A 15,358-nucleotide genomic window follows, 5' to 3' on the forward strand; every position below is an offset into this window, starting at 1 on the left:
TTGAGCACAGGCTCTCATCTGGCTTGAGTGCAGGCTCTCCAGCTTGAGCACAGGGTCGCTGGCTTGAGCCTGGGATCATAGACATGACCCCATGGTCGCTGGCTTGAGCCCAAATGTCACTGGCTTGAAGCCCAAGGTCGCTGGCTTGAAGCCCAAGGTCGCTGGCTTGAAGCCCAAAATCGCTGACTTGAGCCCAAGGTCACTGGCTTGAAGCCCAAGGTCACTGACTTGAAGCTCAAGGTTGCTCGCTTGAGCCCAAGGTTGCTGGCATAAGCAAGGGTTACTCAGTCTGCTGTAGTCCCTCGATTAAGGCACGTATGAGAAAGCAAACAATGAACAACTAAGGTGCTGGAACAAAGAATTGACGCTTCTCATTTCTCTCCCTTCCTGTCTGTCCCTATCTGTCCTTCTCTCTGTCTCTGTCACACACAAAAAAAGTACTCTCATGTAACTTAAAGCAATATTATAACCCAACAGGGAGCCACAATTACAGAATTAGAAAAGGCCTTCAAAGTCTCAGTTTAACTTTTATGTCACACATGGCTTATTCCACCAAGAGACAAGCCTTTGCTTTAAAAATAGGTAAACTTTTAATCTGATAAAATCTTGAGTCATTTAGAGCCGTGAGCAGGTAGGCCCTTAAATATCCTAATGTCACCCCAGGCTTAAGACTGTAAAATCATCTGTTTATCTATATCACAATGGTCATGAGTAAATCCCTGTACACAGTAAACGTACACTAAGAAAAAAAAATGTTTATACTTCCTTGAACCGAATTTTAAAATGTGAATTTTTATTAAGTATTAAACATACTACATCTGATAAATGCAACACAAACATTGGAAGTTACATATTAAGCAACTGTTATAGTTAACATAACAGATTATTATAAATTAAGTAAGATTTTCATCTCATTTTCTATCCAAGAGGTAGAGTAGTAGTTAAGAGCCAGTCTGGAGCCAAACTGCCCCGGTTGGAAACTCAACACTATCCAGTGTTCTTCCTGTACATATTCTTCTTGACCCTCATTTTCTGGTATATTAAACAAATAATAGCATCTGCCACAGGAGGTTGTAAGAATATGAATTAAGCCCCTCAAAGTGTTTTGAATAGTGCCTAGCACAGTATATACTCAATAGGTGTTAGCTATAGCTATTCTTATTTACCCCCTTTGGGTCACACACTAGACTCTTAGGGATCTAGGCGTCTGACCCTATCTAACAGGGAAAAATTTATATCAAAACAAACATTTGCACCTGGCACATCTTTTTCCAGGACCTGTGATGGTTATTTTTATGTGCAACTTGACTGGGCCACAGGGTGCCCAGATTAAACATTATTTCTGGGTATACCTGTGAAAGTGTTTCCAGATGAGACTAACATGTGAACCAGTGGACCTAATAAAGTAGACTGTCTTCCCCAGTGTGTGTGGGCATTATCCAATACACTGAGGGCCCGATATAATAAGAAATGGAGGAAGGGAAAATTCATTCTGCCTGTCCGGTTATCCTAGAACATCAGGACCCTGGCAGGTTGGCTCAGTGGTAGAGCATGGGCCTGGCGTGTGGATATCCCGGGGTTGAATTCCCGGTCAGAGAACAGAGAAGAAGTGACCATCTGCTTCTTCACTCCTCCCCCTTCCCTCCTCTCCTCTTTTTCTCTTTTGTTCTCTCCACAGTAATGGCTCAATTGGTTCGAGCGAGTAAGCCGTGAGAGCTGAGGGCGTCTTCGTGGCCTCCACCTCAAGCACTAAAACAATGGCTTAGTTGCTAAGCAATGAAGCATCAGCCCCACATGGGCAGAGCATCACCCCCTAGTGGGCTTGCTGGGTGGATCCTGGTCAGGATGCATGCAGAGTACGTCTCTGTCTACCTTGCTCTCGCTAAAATAAAAATAAATTAAAAAATAAGAAAAAAGAGGCTGGAACATTGGGGAACATCAGTCTCCTCCTACCCTTGAACTGGAAGTTACACCATCAGCCCCCCCAGTTCTCAGGCCTTTGAACGTGGACTTGAATTACACTGCCAGCTTTCCCGGGTCTCCCAGCTTGCAGGCAGTGGGATTTCTCAGCCTTCTTAATTGTGTGAGCCAATGAGTCTCCATATATATCTCCTGCTGGTTCTGTTTCTCTGAAGAACACTCATTAACTCAGGCCTACTACTGTATTACCAATTAGCGCACAAACTCAATACAGATGATCATATTGATTCATCTTTCATACATAAGATCTTCTTTTAAGTAAGTAACAGAAGTTTATGGTTCAGAATTTAAAAGATAAAAAGCAAACTGTAGAGACACCAGGCAGTAACATGGGTAGCAATGAAAAACTACAAGGAACTGTTGATACTGCTCAAGCACAAAATATGAACGGGGAAGTTGTAGCAAATAAAGGTAGGCTAAAGGGGCCAGAACGTGAAGGAACTGACACTGCTCACAAAAATTAGGGGATATTTTATCGCTCTGCATTCATTCTGAAATATCCCCTAATTTTTTTTTTTAATTTTTTTTTTTACTTTATTCATTTTTAGAGGGGGGAGAGAGAGGGAGAGAGAGAGAGAGAGAGAAGAGAGAGACAGAGAGATAGAGAAGGGGGGAGGAGCTGGAAGCATCAACTCCCATATGTGCCTTGACCAGGCAAGCCCAGGGTTTTGAACCGGCGACCTCAGCATTTCCAGGTCAACGCTTTATCCACTGTGCCACCACAGGTCAGGCTATCTCCTAATTTTTATGAGCAGTATATATGTAAGGGACTGGGACTTCATCCTATATATGAAGAGCGACATCTAAGGATCTCTAAAGATACTCAAAAGGGGAAAATGCCATCTAAATCAGGACCTTGATTCCTTAAAGACAGAAGGGCTTCCATGTACCATGAAATAAAGAGAATCTTTTGCAGGAGTTCTTTATGCTAATGATGTCATTTGGGTTAGAAACACATTGGAAGTTTCTTGGGATTTTTTTAAGTTTTTCTTTTAACTTATTCGCTATGTATCCCTCCTTTCTTCTTTCCCTTCTCTATGTTTAGCTTGTCATAGCTGGGGTCTAAAATATCCAAGGTCACTTCACTCCATTCAGACACCAAGAGAAGGGCTGACCTGGCTCATTCCACTGGGTATTTGTTGGAGGAATGATGGCAGAATTCCAGACACTGAGTTACTCAGCAAACACTTCTGAGAAGGGGTGCAGCACAGAGGGTAAATCCACCAGCTCAGAAAAAGGACAGGCTTGAGTTTACACCAAGCTTACACTTCCTAGCTATGGATTTTGAGTCTTCGTTTCCAAATGTACAAAATTAAGTTGTTAAGAATAATATTAAGCAGCTGACATTTAGGACACATGATTCTATATGCTTTGGGAAACCCCTTTTGTGCACTATCTCATTTAATCCTCACAATAATCCTAGGAGGTCAGTTCTGAAAAAATCCCCATTTTGCACATGAAATAACTAAGGCATGATGAGGTCAAATCATTCACTTACAAAATTAATTTTTTATTTTTGGATTTTTCCGAAGTTAGAAGTGGGGAGGCAGTCAGACAGACTCTTGCATGCACCCAACCGAGATGCTCTGCCCATCTAGGCCGTTGCTCTGTTGCGGTCGAAGCCATTCTAGCTCCTGAGGCGGAGGATATGGAGCCATCCTTAGCACCTGGGCCAACTTTGCTCCAATGGAGCCTTGGCTGCAGGAGGGGAAGAGAGAGACAGAGAAGAAGGAGAGGGGGAGGGGTGGAGAAGCAGATGGGCACTTCTCCTGTGTGCCCTGGCCGGGAATCGAACCTGGGACTTCTACATGCTGGCTGACGCTCTACTGCTGAGCCAATCAGCCAGGGCCAGAAAATTAATTAGTGGTAAAGTCCAAGTTCACCCCAAGATACTCATGTCAAAACACACCATGTTGTGACATGCTCAGAGTATAACAGTGCAAGCTTTAAACATTGTATTATTGATGCCAAAGATCACACTTGTTATTGCAAGAACACCATAGTGCAATACTGGCTCTACTACCTTAAGGCTACTGAAACTTTCTAGTCTTTTTCTAAGTAAATTGCTACTAAGTGAAATCTTCCCTATTCTCATTAACATACATGAAACAAGTTGACTTGTTAAAACTCAAGTCAAAAAATAATATTTTTAGTAACAATTAAATTCACCTGGTTTAATTTTGACTTGATGTGAGTCACTGATAAAATGTGAAGTAAGAAAATAGTCAATGGCAAGTTCAGTTGAGAAGCAGTTTATTTAACAAACATGTATTACCAAAGATTAGGTCTACATGCACTTAAGACAGTAACATTAAACAAACAAGTACAGTATTTAGTGAATGGCTACAAAGGCAGCAAGAATCCCTAGAAGCAGAAAGGTCCAATTAAATGCAGCTTTCAGGTGAAAAACAGGTCAACTTTGTCTGAATATACACTGTGCTATCTGTACTACCAATAGGTGCCAAAAAAATCTCATAGGTCTTATCATGACTGAGGATGCCACAGTTTCTCCATGATTACCTTGGCACAGGCACAGCGAAGGGGAGGGCAAAGATAGCAGGTAGAAGATTTGATTTCAGACATTTACAGCAAAATATGTACCTACTTAACTGATTCTAAGGGAAGGGGGGGCACTTCTTTAAATGTCCTAAACCAAGATAGTTAGACACATTTATTTTTAGTAATTATCAATGACCACCAATATGGTAGGTGAGTTCGCTATTCTTATAACCCTCACTATGAGGTTGTGGCAAAAACAAGTGTCGAACCAAATTCTGCCACACATAAAGAAATTTACTAACAGACACATAAACAATGTTCAAATGTGCTGGATAAGCCCAGGGAAGTCTCAAAACATTGTAATGTTCCAATAACCTGCATGAAAGCTTCACATGAGGCAAATGTATCAGTATTTTCATTTGCCTAACCATACTGTCAGACTCAGAGCCATCAAGATCCCCCCAGCCCGGTGGCTGAACACAGGACTATTTCCTCAAGCATAGGTTCTATCCTTAATGGTGAAGAATAATAAAAGGCAAACTATGTATAAATATATTGTTACTCTTCTAACTCAGAAGCTGAGAATTTCTATAACATAACAGCCAAAACATATTTGAATACCATATTTCAATGAGGGTCCATTTCTAACACCTATTATCTAATAAAGAAGGCTATCAATGTTTATAGGGAGAAAGATGGCTGAATCACTTGTATTTCCATCCCCTATGAAATGTGGCCTCTGAAATAAATCCTAGTTAAGCATTCCTACAATGTTCCTAATTAGAACAGCTGATTACTTCTAGATGGGAACTCAGCACATGTGCAGAAATGTACACACATACACACATGCATCCCAAAGCATACTGTCTATGCTGAAGTTTTTATATTAACCTATAGATTTCATAACAGGGCGTTTATCCTAGCTGGACCTATGTCATCCAATAAAGTAACCACTAGCCACATGAGGCAACTGAGTGCTTCAAATGTGGCTAAACAAATTGAGATATGACAGAAGTATACATTACACACTGAATTTAGAAAGTTTGGTACAAAAAATATATAAATGTAAACTATCTCATTAATACTTTTTATATCAATTATATGTTAAATAACATTTTAGACACTGAGTTAAAATATACGATTAATTTTACCTGTTTCTTTTTATTTTCTTAATGTGGCTATTAGAAAATTTAAAACCACATCTACCCTGCAATTGTGTCCATATTATATTTCTACTGAACTGTAATGTGCACCCTGTCTTTCTCCCAGCCTCTAGTAGTTTTGTATACTACTTCAATAGATGATTTAGAAGGCATCTAGGCTATTTCACTGTCAAATAACCATTCATATCAGTTCTACTTTCATGACATTAAACTTGAATTATCTCCTCTTAGACAAAACTCTTTTCCTGCTCTCTTTGATGCCTTTATTGTTACACTAAATGATGTTTTAGCCCTAATCACCATTTCTAGTTCCTTTATCTCTCCTATTACATGTCTCAAACATTATCATGAATCAGGATTTTAACTGGAATTCCCCTTTCCCAAAATTTACAATATATATCACTGCCTTCAATCAAAACAAATCTTAAATATTAAGTAAATTTTTAAAAATCAATAACTTTAAATCTCTCAACTGCCCAGTCTAATTTAAGAAAAAATTTTATATTAGTTATTATGCTAAAAACAAGGGAAACACTTTGTAAATTTAGTCCAGTTTTGGCATAGATACAAATATAAAATTAAAGACTCAGGTTGCAAAAAAAAAGACTCAAGCTGTGGTCCACAAAGTAAAAAGGAACAAAAACTGAACACCCATAAAACCTATGATGTCAGAGCAAAAATCATTTACACAGCATTAATAAAATTTAATCTGTCCACTGAACACAGTGTGGAGACAAGAAAATAAAGCCAATACAATTTAACTGTTGAAAATAGTTTTTGAATACTTACTTTTTCATTAGAATCATATCCCACTGAACAGAGACTACGGGTCACCATTAAGTGCTGTCTTGAATAGTGTGAAACATGCTACAAAAAAAAAAAATCAGTGAAATAAATTACAGATATTTGAATGGGCTGGAAAAAATTTTTTTCAGGGAAATTCTTCCAGTATTCTACCAGCTAAAATGGTTTATTAATATATATAGTTCTAAGCAACATGCCATTGCTATGAAAGGTAAATCTTAACTACAGACACATTCCCTTAGCACACAAGAGAAACCAATGAAATCAAAACAGTCTCCAGAAAAGTATTAAGAGTTAATGTGTCAAATAAAATTTGAAGAAAGATCTTTCTGATCAGGCAGACTGCTATGGCAGGATCAGAATGTCAAATACCACATAGAAATTTATATAACATAAGACCATAGTCCCGAACATCAAGGAACTTCAATTTAAATGACTAGAAAATAAAATATTTTTTATTTGCTGATATCTTGAACATGATTTCTTATTTTACTTCTTCTGGTTTATAAAAGTGGTTTGAGGCCCTGGCCTGCTGGGTCAGTGTCGGCTGGAAATGTGGATGTCCTAGGTTCAATTCCTGGTCAGGGCACACAGGAGAAGGGACCATCTGCTTTCCCACCCCTCCCACTCCCACTCCCCTTCTCTCTCTCTCTCTCTCTTTCTCTTTCTCTCTCTCTCTCTCTCTCTCTCTTCTCCTCCCCTAACCATGGCTCAATAGGTTTGAGCATATCAGCCCCAAGCACTGAAGATGGCTCCTGGAGACTTGTCTCAGGCACTAAAAATAGCTCAATTGCAAACATGGTCCAAGATGGGCAGAGTATCAGCCCCAGACAGGGGTTGCCGGGTGGATCCTAGTGGGGCACATGCGGGAGTCTATCTCCCCTCCTCTTACTTGGAAAAGAAAAAAAAAGTGGTTTGTCATATACAAGTAGAAAAGTAATACTAATAATCAAGTTCACTAATTCATTACTTGTAAATATTGTAGGGAAAAAAAGCCTATCTTAAGAACTTAAAACATTTAAGAATAATCACTAATGAAAGTTATAGGCAAAGTTTAAGAAAACAATTTATCCATTTGTCACTGATAAAGCTAGACTCCTTAAACTTTCTAAAAGGATAACAAGTCCCATAAGAAGCAAACATTTTTATAGCAACATTTTAAAATGAACCCAGGTAGCTCAATTGGTCAGAGCATCATCCTGACTGACCAAGGTTGTGAGTTCGGTCCCTGGTCAAGACATATTCCTCAAGCCTCACCTCTGGTAGCACAGTGGATAAGGTTGACCTGGAATGCTCTGATATCACAGTTTGGAAACCCCCAGCTTGCCCAGTCAAGGCACATATAAGAGGCAGCTATAAGTTGATGCTTCCCACTTATCCTCCTTTCTCCCCCTCTCTCTTTCTCTCTCCTTTCTCTATAATCAATAAATAAAATCTTAAAAAAAAAAAAAAAAGACATATTCCTCAGAATCAACCAATGACTTCACTTAAGGAGGTGAACACACAATATGGTATATAGAGATATATTGTAGAACTGGGAATCTGAAAACTGTAAAATTATGTTAACTAGTGTCACCTAATGAATTCAATATTTTTTAAAAATCAACTAGCCTGACCAGTGGTGGCACAGCAGATAAAGTGTCGCCTTGGAGTGCTGAGGTCGTCAGTTCGGAACCCCAGGTTTGTGTGGTCAAGGCACATACAAGAAGCAACTTGATGTTACCCGCTCCCCCATTCTCATTCTCTCTCTCTCTCTCTCTCTCTCTCTCTCTGAAATCAATGATTCCATAAATAAGTAGAACAAACCGGTATTTCTCTCTCCCTTCCCCTCTTTCTAAAATCAATCAATAAAAAGTTTAAGTAAATAAGTAAATAAAATGAACTCAAAGATTTATATAATTATTTTTCAAAGTATCAATCCCCAAATTACAAAATGTAATCTCTATACTAAAGTGTAATCTCTATACAAAAGCCACTGGCTCTGAGCGCAGGCTCATCAGCATAGGGTTCCCCGCATGAGTGGGCTATCTCCACATGATCCCAAAGCTCACCAGCTTGAGCCCCAAGGTCGCCGGTATGAAAAGCCCAAGGCTGTAGGCTTGAGAGAGGGGACACTGGCTTGGCCCTGTTTACGGCAGCTACCAGAAGCAATCAATACACAACTAAAGTGAAAGCAACTTCAAGTTGATACTTCTCACCCTTTCTCTTCCTTCCTCTCACAAGGAAAAAAAAGTGAGGGTAATAGATACAATAGACACACTTTACAAAATAAAGACTACACTACCAAGTAAAAGACTACTGAAGAACAATGAACTGAGAATGAGAAGAAATTTGACTTTATTGTTGTGTCCCTTTTAAAGACCAAGATTCTCATGTTCCTCCAATCCTTTCTGTGAGTTCAAAAAGTGTTAGCCTCATTTTTAAAAATGAAATGCTGAGTCTCAAGAGTTGTAATGTTTCAAGTTACAGGGTAGCCTGACCTGTGGTGGCGCAGTGGGGTAAAGCTTCAACCAGGAACACTGAGGTCACCAGTTCGAAACCTTGGGCTTGCCTGGTCAAGGCACATATGGGAGTTGATGCATCCTGCTCCTCCCCCTTCTCTCTCTCTCTTTCTCTCCCTCCTTTCCTCTCTCTCTCTCTCCCTCCTCAGAAAAAATTGAATAAGGTATTTAAAAAAAAAAAAAGTTACAGGGTGAAGCTGGAATGGTGACAAGATTTAAGCATAGCTTGTTAAAAGCATTGTGTTTTTTTTATTTTGAGATAATAAAAATAGTGGCACCTGCCACCGTACACTAATGTCTACGCAAAGACATGGTATGCGGTGAAAATAAACAACTCACCAAGAGGTTCTCACCACTCCCCTTTGTGTTCAAACAAAACTTCAGTCTTTCACTGCCTTCAGCAGAAGAGCTATATAATTTAGCAACTTTTCTCTTATACCAAATTTAATAGGATAAAGGATATTCCTTCCCCTAAAAAACATGTCTTGTTTTTATAGTTTCAGCCAGTGCCCAAAACAAACTTGAGGAATAAGCAGAAGCTACCTAGGAATCTCTCAGTTATTCTGCTGCAAGGCAGCACCAGCATATTTAAATGAGAAAGTAAATAGCATACCAGCTTCCCATCGATTTTACAAAATGCCACACAAAGTAACTTACACTTTTACAAATTCTCCCAAGGCACATAATGAATGGTCTGTTGCAGAAATATGTCACTACATCCTTTTCCAAAAGGGAAGTAATTATACATGTGTCTTGTAATGCAGGAGGTCCGGGCCAAGGAGCTTCACACTGGATTCAGGCAGACCATCGGAGAACCAGGGAGCCGAAAGGCATCGGGCCATTCCTGTTTGTTGGAGTCTCGCGTGGTGGATGAGCGAACAGGGGAAAACCATCCACTGGGAAAGTACTGTGGCCCTTATATAGGCTACATAACACAACAGTGGCTTACTGCCAAGGGCTTACATCACTAATTATGCAAAGTGGCTGCAGCTGGAAAACAAGTGAGCCAGCCTAACTGCAGCCTTTTCCCTCCGTCTTTAATCTTTAACAAATAAAAGGCACAAGTGATCCTGGTGGCAAAAATCATATGCAAGTCTTCCAGAGACAAAACATGATCTGGGATAGATATTTTAGGTATTTTTTTTTTTAGAGAGAAGAGAGAGAGAGGGAGAGGGAGAGAGACAAGGGGGAGGAGCTGGAAGCATCAACTCCCATATGTGCCTTGACCAGGCAAGCCCAGGGTTTCGAACCGGCGACCTCAGCATTTCCAGGTCGACGCTTTATCCACTGCGCCACTACAGGTCAGACCCTATTTTAGGTATTTTAATTAGCCATGGAGAGTAACATGTTTTCCCCCCGGGGAAAGGAATACTTGAAAAAGCAGCATAACACCTGGGAAAGAACTCTGAGAGAGGGAGTCCAGGAATCTCGGTTTGAAACTCACTCAGTCTGACACTATTTTCTACAATTTGAGCAAATCACTTTCACCCCTCTGCTCTCTGCTAAGAAATTCAAGATTAGATGACTTTTCCTTCTCAGAGGTCCCTTACTAACCTAAACCGCTATTATTCATAAAACAAAAGCTTAGTACAGGGGCGTCTAACATGTGCAAGCATTTGACAATTTAAGGACACGCAGTTATTCCATACTCAACATTTGGGCCAAGAAGATAGTGATATGGATGTCACTTACTACTCTCCTTCTCTGAAAATAAACAAACACGCATAGCTATTTGGTGGAAATAAAGCAAATTTCAGTTAACCCTTGAACAATGCAGGGGTTAGGGACACCTACCCCTGCGCAGTCAAAAATTCATGTTCCACTTTAAATTCTACAGTCTGCACTGCACATCCACAGATTCAACCAACCTCAGATGTTTTCCATTTGTGGTTGGGAATGCAAAAATACTGTTTCCAATTTGCAGCTGGTTGATTCCGTGGATTCAAAACTTTCATCCAAAGTGCCAACTGTGTTTACTGAGAATAATCTGCATATAAAGTGGATCCATACAGTTCAAACGGTGTTGTTCAGTGGTCAACTGTACATAGGTTCTAATAAATATACATTATGCATTAAGTTTCTAGGATAAAAACATCAGAACTCTTTCTCATTAGATGGACTCACGAAGAATGGCCTAAGCTAAATCTGGCCTGACTGTAGACAGTTTCTACTTCAGCACAATTCAGAAATGTGCGATATGAAAGATGGCGCTGGAGTAGGCGGACGTACCAACATCTACCGCCCAGAACCAAAGTGGATTACAAACTAATTTTAAGAACTATCATCTGGAAAAACCAACTTTGGCCTAAACTAAGAGGACTCTTCAACCCAGAAACACTGAAGAAGCCACACCGAGACTGGTAGGAAAAGCGGAAACGTGAAGAGGGCTGCCCAGCTCCCTGAGCGAACGGCAGCAGGGAGAGACTCGCATGGCGGGAAGTGAGTTTAGCAGAGGGGAAAGGGTCCTGAACCCCAGGAACAAAGCCCCAGCCTGCAGCCCCAGAGCCCAGAAGAGGTGTAAGGACAGTATTTAGCTGGAAACAAGTCAGGATACTGTTTGTGAGAGAGTCTGATTTCTCAGACCCAGGATCCTTCTTAAAGGGACCGCGCAGAACATTTCTCTCACAACCACTCACCCAGGGCTCCTGGGGCCGGGGGGAGAGGAGAGGGCAAGAGTAACAGGAAGAGAGTATAATCTAGGAGGCACAGGGAGAAACATTTTGGGAGATAGCCACCCTAACCCCTGGGATGAGTCACTCCCCAAAGCTGAAGTGAATATTTCCCCCGGAAACAGCAATACCAGCAAAGGGAAGCAGGAGAGCAGTCAAACAAGCTCCCCCGCGGCACTCAGAGCAGAGTCGCTTAGAAGGAGGGAGCTTTTGGGTCTACAGTAGTGAGTCTTAGGGTCGAGCTTCAATGCCCCCACCCACGCGGCTGAGGGCGCGCCGGAAGGCGGGCGGCAGCGGGAGGCAAAAGCGTGGTTCCGCTGGCAGGGGCCAAAGCCAGCTGGCCACCACTGAGCTCAGGTGTGAGCTCAATCTTGCCCGGCTCGGGAGAAGGGGGTGTGCAAAAGCAGTCAAGCTCAGCTGCCGGCAGCCTGTAATCCAGCCTCCGGGAGAAGGGCGGGAACCCCGGAAAGGGTAGAAACCAGCTCCGGAGCAAAGGCAGAGGAGCACAGCCCTGCCCCGCCCCTGCAACCCAGGCTTGCGGTCTGACTTGGTAGCCGGCTCCTCCCGTGGGGGTGAAGCCAAAAGCCCAAAAGAGGCGGAGTTCCACTACTGAGCTGAGCTTGGGCACACAATCCTGCCCGACGGTAGAGCCAAGGCTAGCAGCCTTGGTTCCTTGAGTGGGCTACTCCTGCAAGGGCAGGGCGAAAGCCCGGAAACAGGCAGAGACCCGCACCTGAGCAAAGGTACTCGCCAGTGCCCTCAGGACCGAGAATAAAGTCACACACGGGGGCGGGGCAAAGGCCAAGGCCACCAACGCTTGTGCACCTGAGCACGTGATCACAGCCACTCCCATGAAGAGAAAATGCGGAGGCAGAGAAATACAACACAAATAAACCAAGAGAAATCCCCAGAAAAGGACCTAAGTGAATCAGATATAACCAAATTACCAGATGCAGAGTTTAAAATAATGATTGTTAGGATGCTCAAAGATATTAGAACCATAGATGGCCATTATAAAAACCTAAATAAAGAGATAACAAATATAAAAAAGGACATTGAAATAATAAAAAAGAATCAGCCAGAAATGACGAATACAATATCTGAAATAAAGAACACAATGGAAGGAATTAAAAGCAGGATGGATGAAGCAGAGAATCGAATCAGCGAGTTAGAGGACACGATAAATAAAGGCACGGAAGCAGAGCAGAAAAAAGAAAAGAGACTCAAAAAGTCTGAGGAAACTCTAAAAGAGAGCTCTGTGACAACATGAAGAGAAATAACATCCGCATCATAGGGGTTCCTGAAGAAGAAGAGAAAGAACAAGGGATAGAGACTATGTTCAAACATATCATAGCGGAAAACTTCGCCCAATTAAGGCAGGAAAACATTTCACATGTTCAGGAAGCACAGAGAACTCCATTAAGGAGAAACCCAAAGAAACCAACACCAAAACACTTCATAATTAAAATACCAAAGCTAAATGATAAAGAGAAAATATTAAAAGCTGCTAGAGAAAAAAAGACTATCACCTACAAAGGAGCCCCCATAAGGATGACTTCTGACTTCTCAACAGAAACACTTGAGGCCAGAAGGGAATGGCAAGAAATATTCAAAGTAATGCAGAACAAGAACCTACAACCAAGACTACTTTATCCAGCAAGACTATCATTTAAAATTGAAGGAGAAATAAAAAGCTTTACAGACAAAAAAAAACTCAAGGAATTCACTGCAACCAAACCAAGGCTGCAAGAAATGCTAAGGGACCTGTTGTAAACAGATCAAAGGAAAAAAAGAATATAGCAAAACAGGAATACAGTTTAAAAAAAAAAATGGCAATAAACAATTACATATCAGTAATAACCTTAAATGTTAATGGATTAAATGATCCGATCAAGAGACATAGGGTAGCTGCATGGATAAGAAAACAGGGCCCTGGTCGGTTGGCTCAGTGGTAGAGCGTCGGCTTGGCATGCAGAAGTCCTGGGTTCGATTCCCGGCCAGGGCACACATGAGAGGCGCCCATCTGCTTCTCCGCCCCTCCCCCTCTCTTTCCTCTCTGTCCCTCTCTTCCCCTCCCGCAGCCGAGGCTCCATTGGAGCAAGGATGGCCCGGGTGCTGGGGATGGCTCCGTGGCCTCTGCCCCAGGCGCTAGAGTGGCTCTGTTCACAACAGAGTGATGCCCCGGAGGGGCAGAGCATTGCCCCCTGGTGGGCAGAGCGTCGACCTCTGGTGGGGGTGCCAGGTGGATCCCGGTCAGGCGCATGCGGGAGTCTGTCTGACTGTCTCTCCCAGTTTCCAGCTTCAGAAAAATACAAAAAAAAAAAAAAAAGAAAACAGGACCCATACATATGCTGTCTACAAGAGACACCTTAAATCAAAAGATGCACACAGACTGAAGATAAAAGGATGAAAAAAATATTTCACGCAAATGGAAATGAAAAAAAAGCTGGGGTAGCAATACTTATATCAGACAAAATGGACTTTAAAACAAAGACCATAGTTAGAGATAAAGAAGGTCACTACATAATGATAAAGGGAGCAATCCAAAAGGAAGATATAACCATTATAAATATCTACTCACCTAATATAGGAGCACCTAAATATATAAAGCAGACCTGGATGGACTTAAAGAGCTAGATCAACAGCAATACTATAATAGTAGGGGATTTCAATACCCCATTAACATCATTAGATAGATCCTCAAGAAAGAAAATTAACAAAGAAACAGCAGACTTAAAGGACATATTAGATCAACACAATTTAATAGATATCTTCAGAACCTTTCACCCTAAAACAGCAGAATATACATTCTTTTCAAGCGCTCATGGTACATTCTCTAGAATAGACCACATGTTAGGGCACAAAAGCGGTCTGAATAAATTTAAGAAGACTGAAATCATATCGAGCACTTTCTCTGATCACAATGGCATTAAACTAGAAATCAACCACAACAGAAAAATGGAAAAACATTCAAACACTTGGAAACTAAATAGCATGTTATTAAATAACGAATGGGTTAACATTGAGATCAAAGAAGAAATTTAAAAATTCCTAGAAACAAACGATAATGAGCATACATCAACTCAAAATTTATGGAACACAGCAAAAGCAGTCCTGAGAGGGAAGTTTATAGCATTACAGGCATACCTCAAGAAGCTAGAAAAAGCTCAAATAAACAACTTAACCCTGCATCTAAAAGAAATAGAAAAAGAACAGCAAGTAAAGCCCAGAGCTAGTAGAAGGAAGGAAATAATAAAGATCAGAGCAGAAATAAATGACATAGAGGCTAAAGAAACAATACAGACGATCAATGAAACCAGGAGCTGGTTCTTTGAAAAGGTAAACAAGATCGATGAACCTTTAACGAGACTCACCAAGAAAAAAAGAGAGAGGACTCAAATAAATAAAATTAGAAACAAAAGTGGAGAAATAACAACTGACACAACAGAAATACAAAATATTGTAAGAAAATACTATGAAGGACTGTACACCAAAAAAACTGACAACCTAGATGAAATGGACAAATTCCTTGAATCATATAATCTTCCAAAAATCAATCTGGAAGAATCAGAAAACCTAAACAGACCAATTACAACAAATGAGATTGAAACAGCTATCAAAAAACTCCCAAAAAAGAAAAGTCCTGGGCCTGATGGCTTCACAAGTGAATTCTACCAAATATTCAAAGAAGAACTAACTCCTATCCTTCTCAAGCTATTTCAAAAAATTCAAGAGGAAGGAA

General features: G+C 41.0%; 1 protein-coding gene across 2 annotated transcripts in view; it reads right to left on the reverse strand.

Moving 5' to 3' along the window:
- PCCA (propionyl-CoA carboxylase subunit alpha) overlaps positions 1–15,358 on the reverse strand; it is a 446,596-nt gene that overhangs the window by 404,380 nt on the left and 26,858 nt on the right. For both annotated transcript variants that reach the window (XM_066380610.1, XM_066380609.1), the window contains exon 2: positions 6,432–6,509. In XM_066380610.1, the coding sequence (XP_066236707.1) occupies positions 6,432–6,509 (78 nt within the window). The remainder of the gene's footprint in view (positions 1–6,431; positions 6,510–15,358) is intronic.

Source organism: Saccopteryx leptura, chromosome 4 (genome assembly GCF_036850995.1).
Source record: "Saccopteryx leptura isolate mSacLep1 chromosome 4, mSacLep1_pri_phased_curated, whole genome shotgun sequence".
NCBI classification, from domain to species: domain Eukaryota; kingdom Metazoa; phylum Chordata; class Mammalia; order Chiroptera; family Emballonuridae; genus Saccopteryx; species Saccopteryx leptura.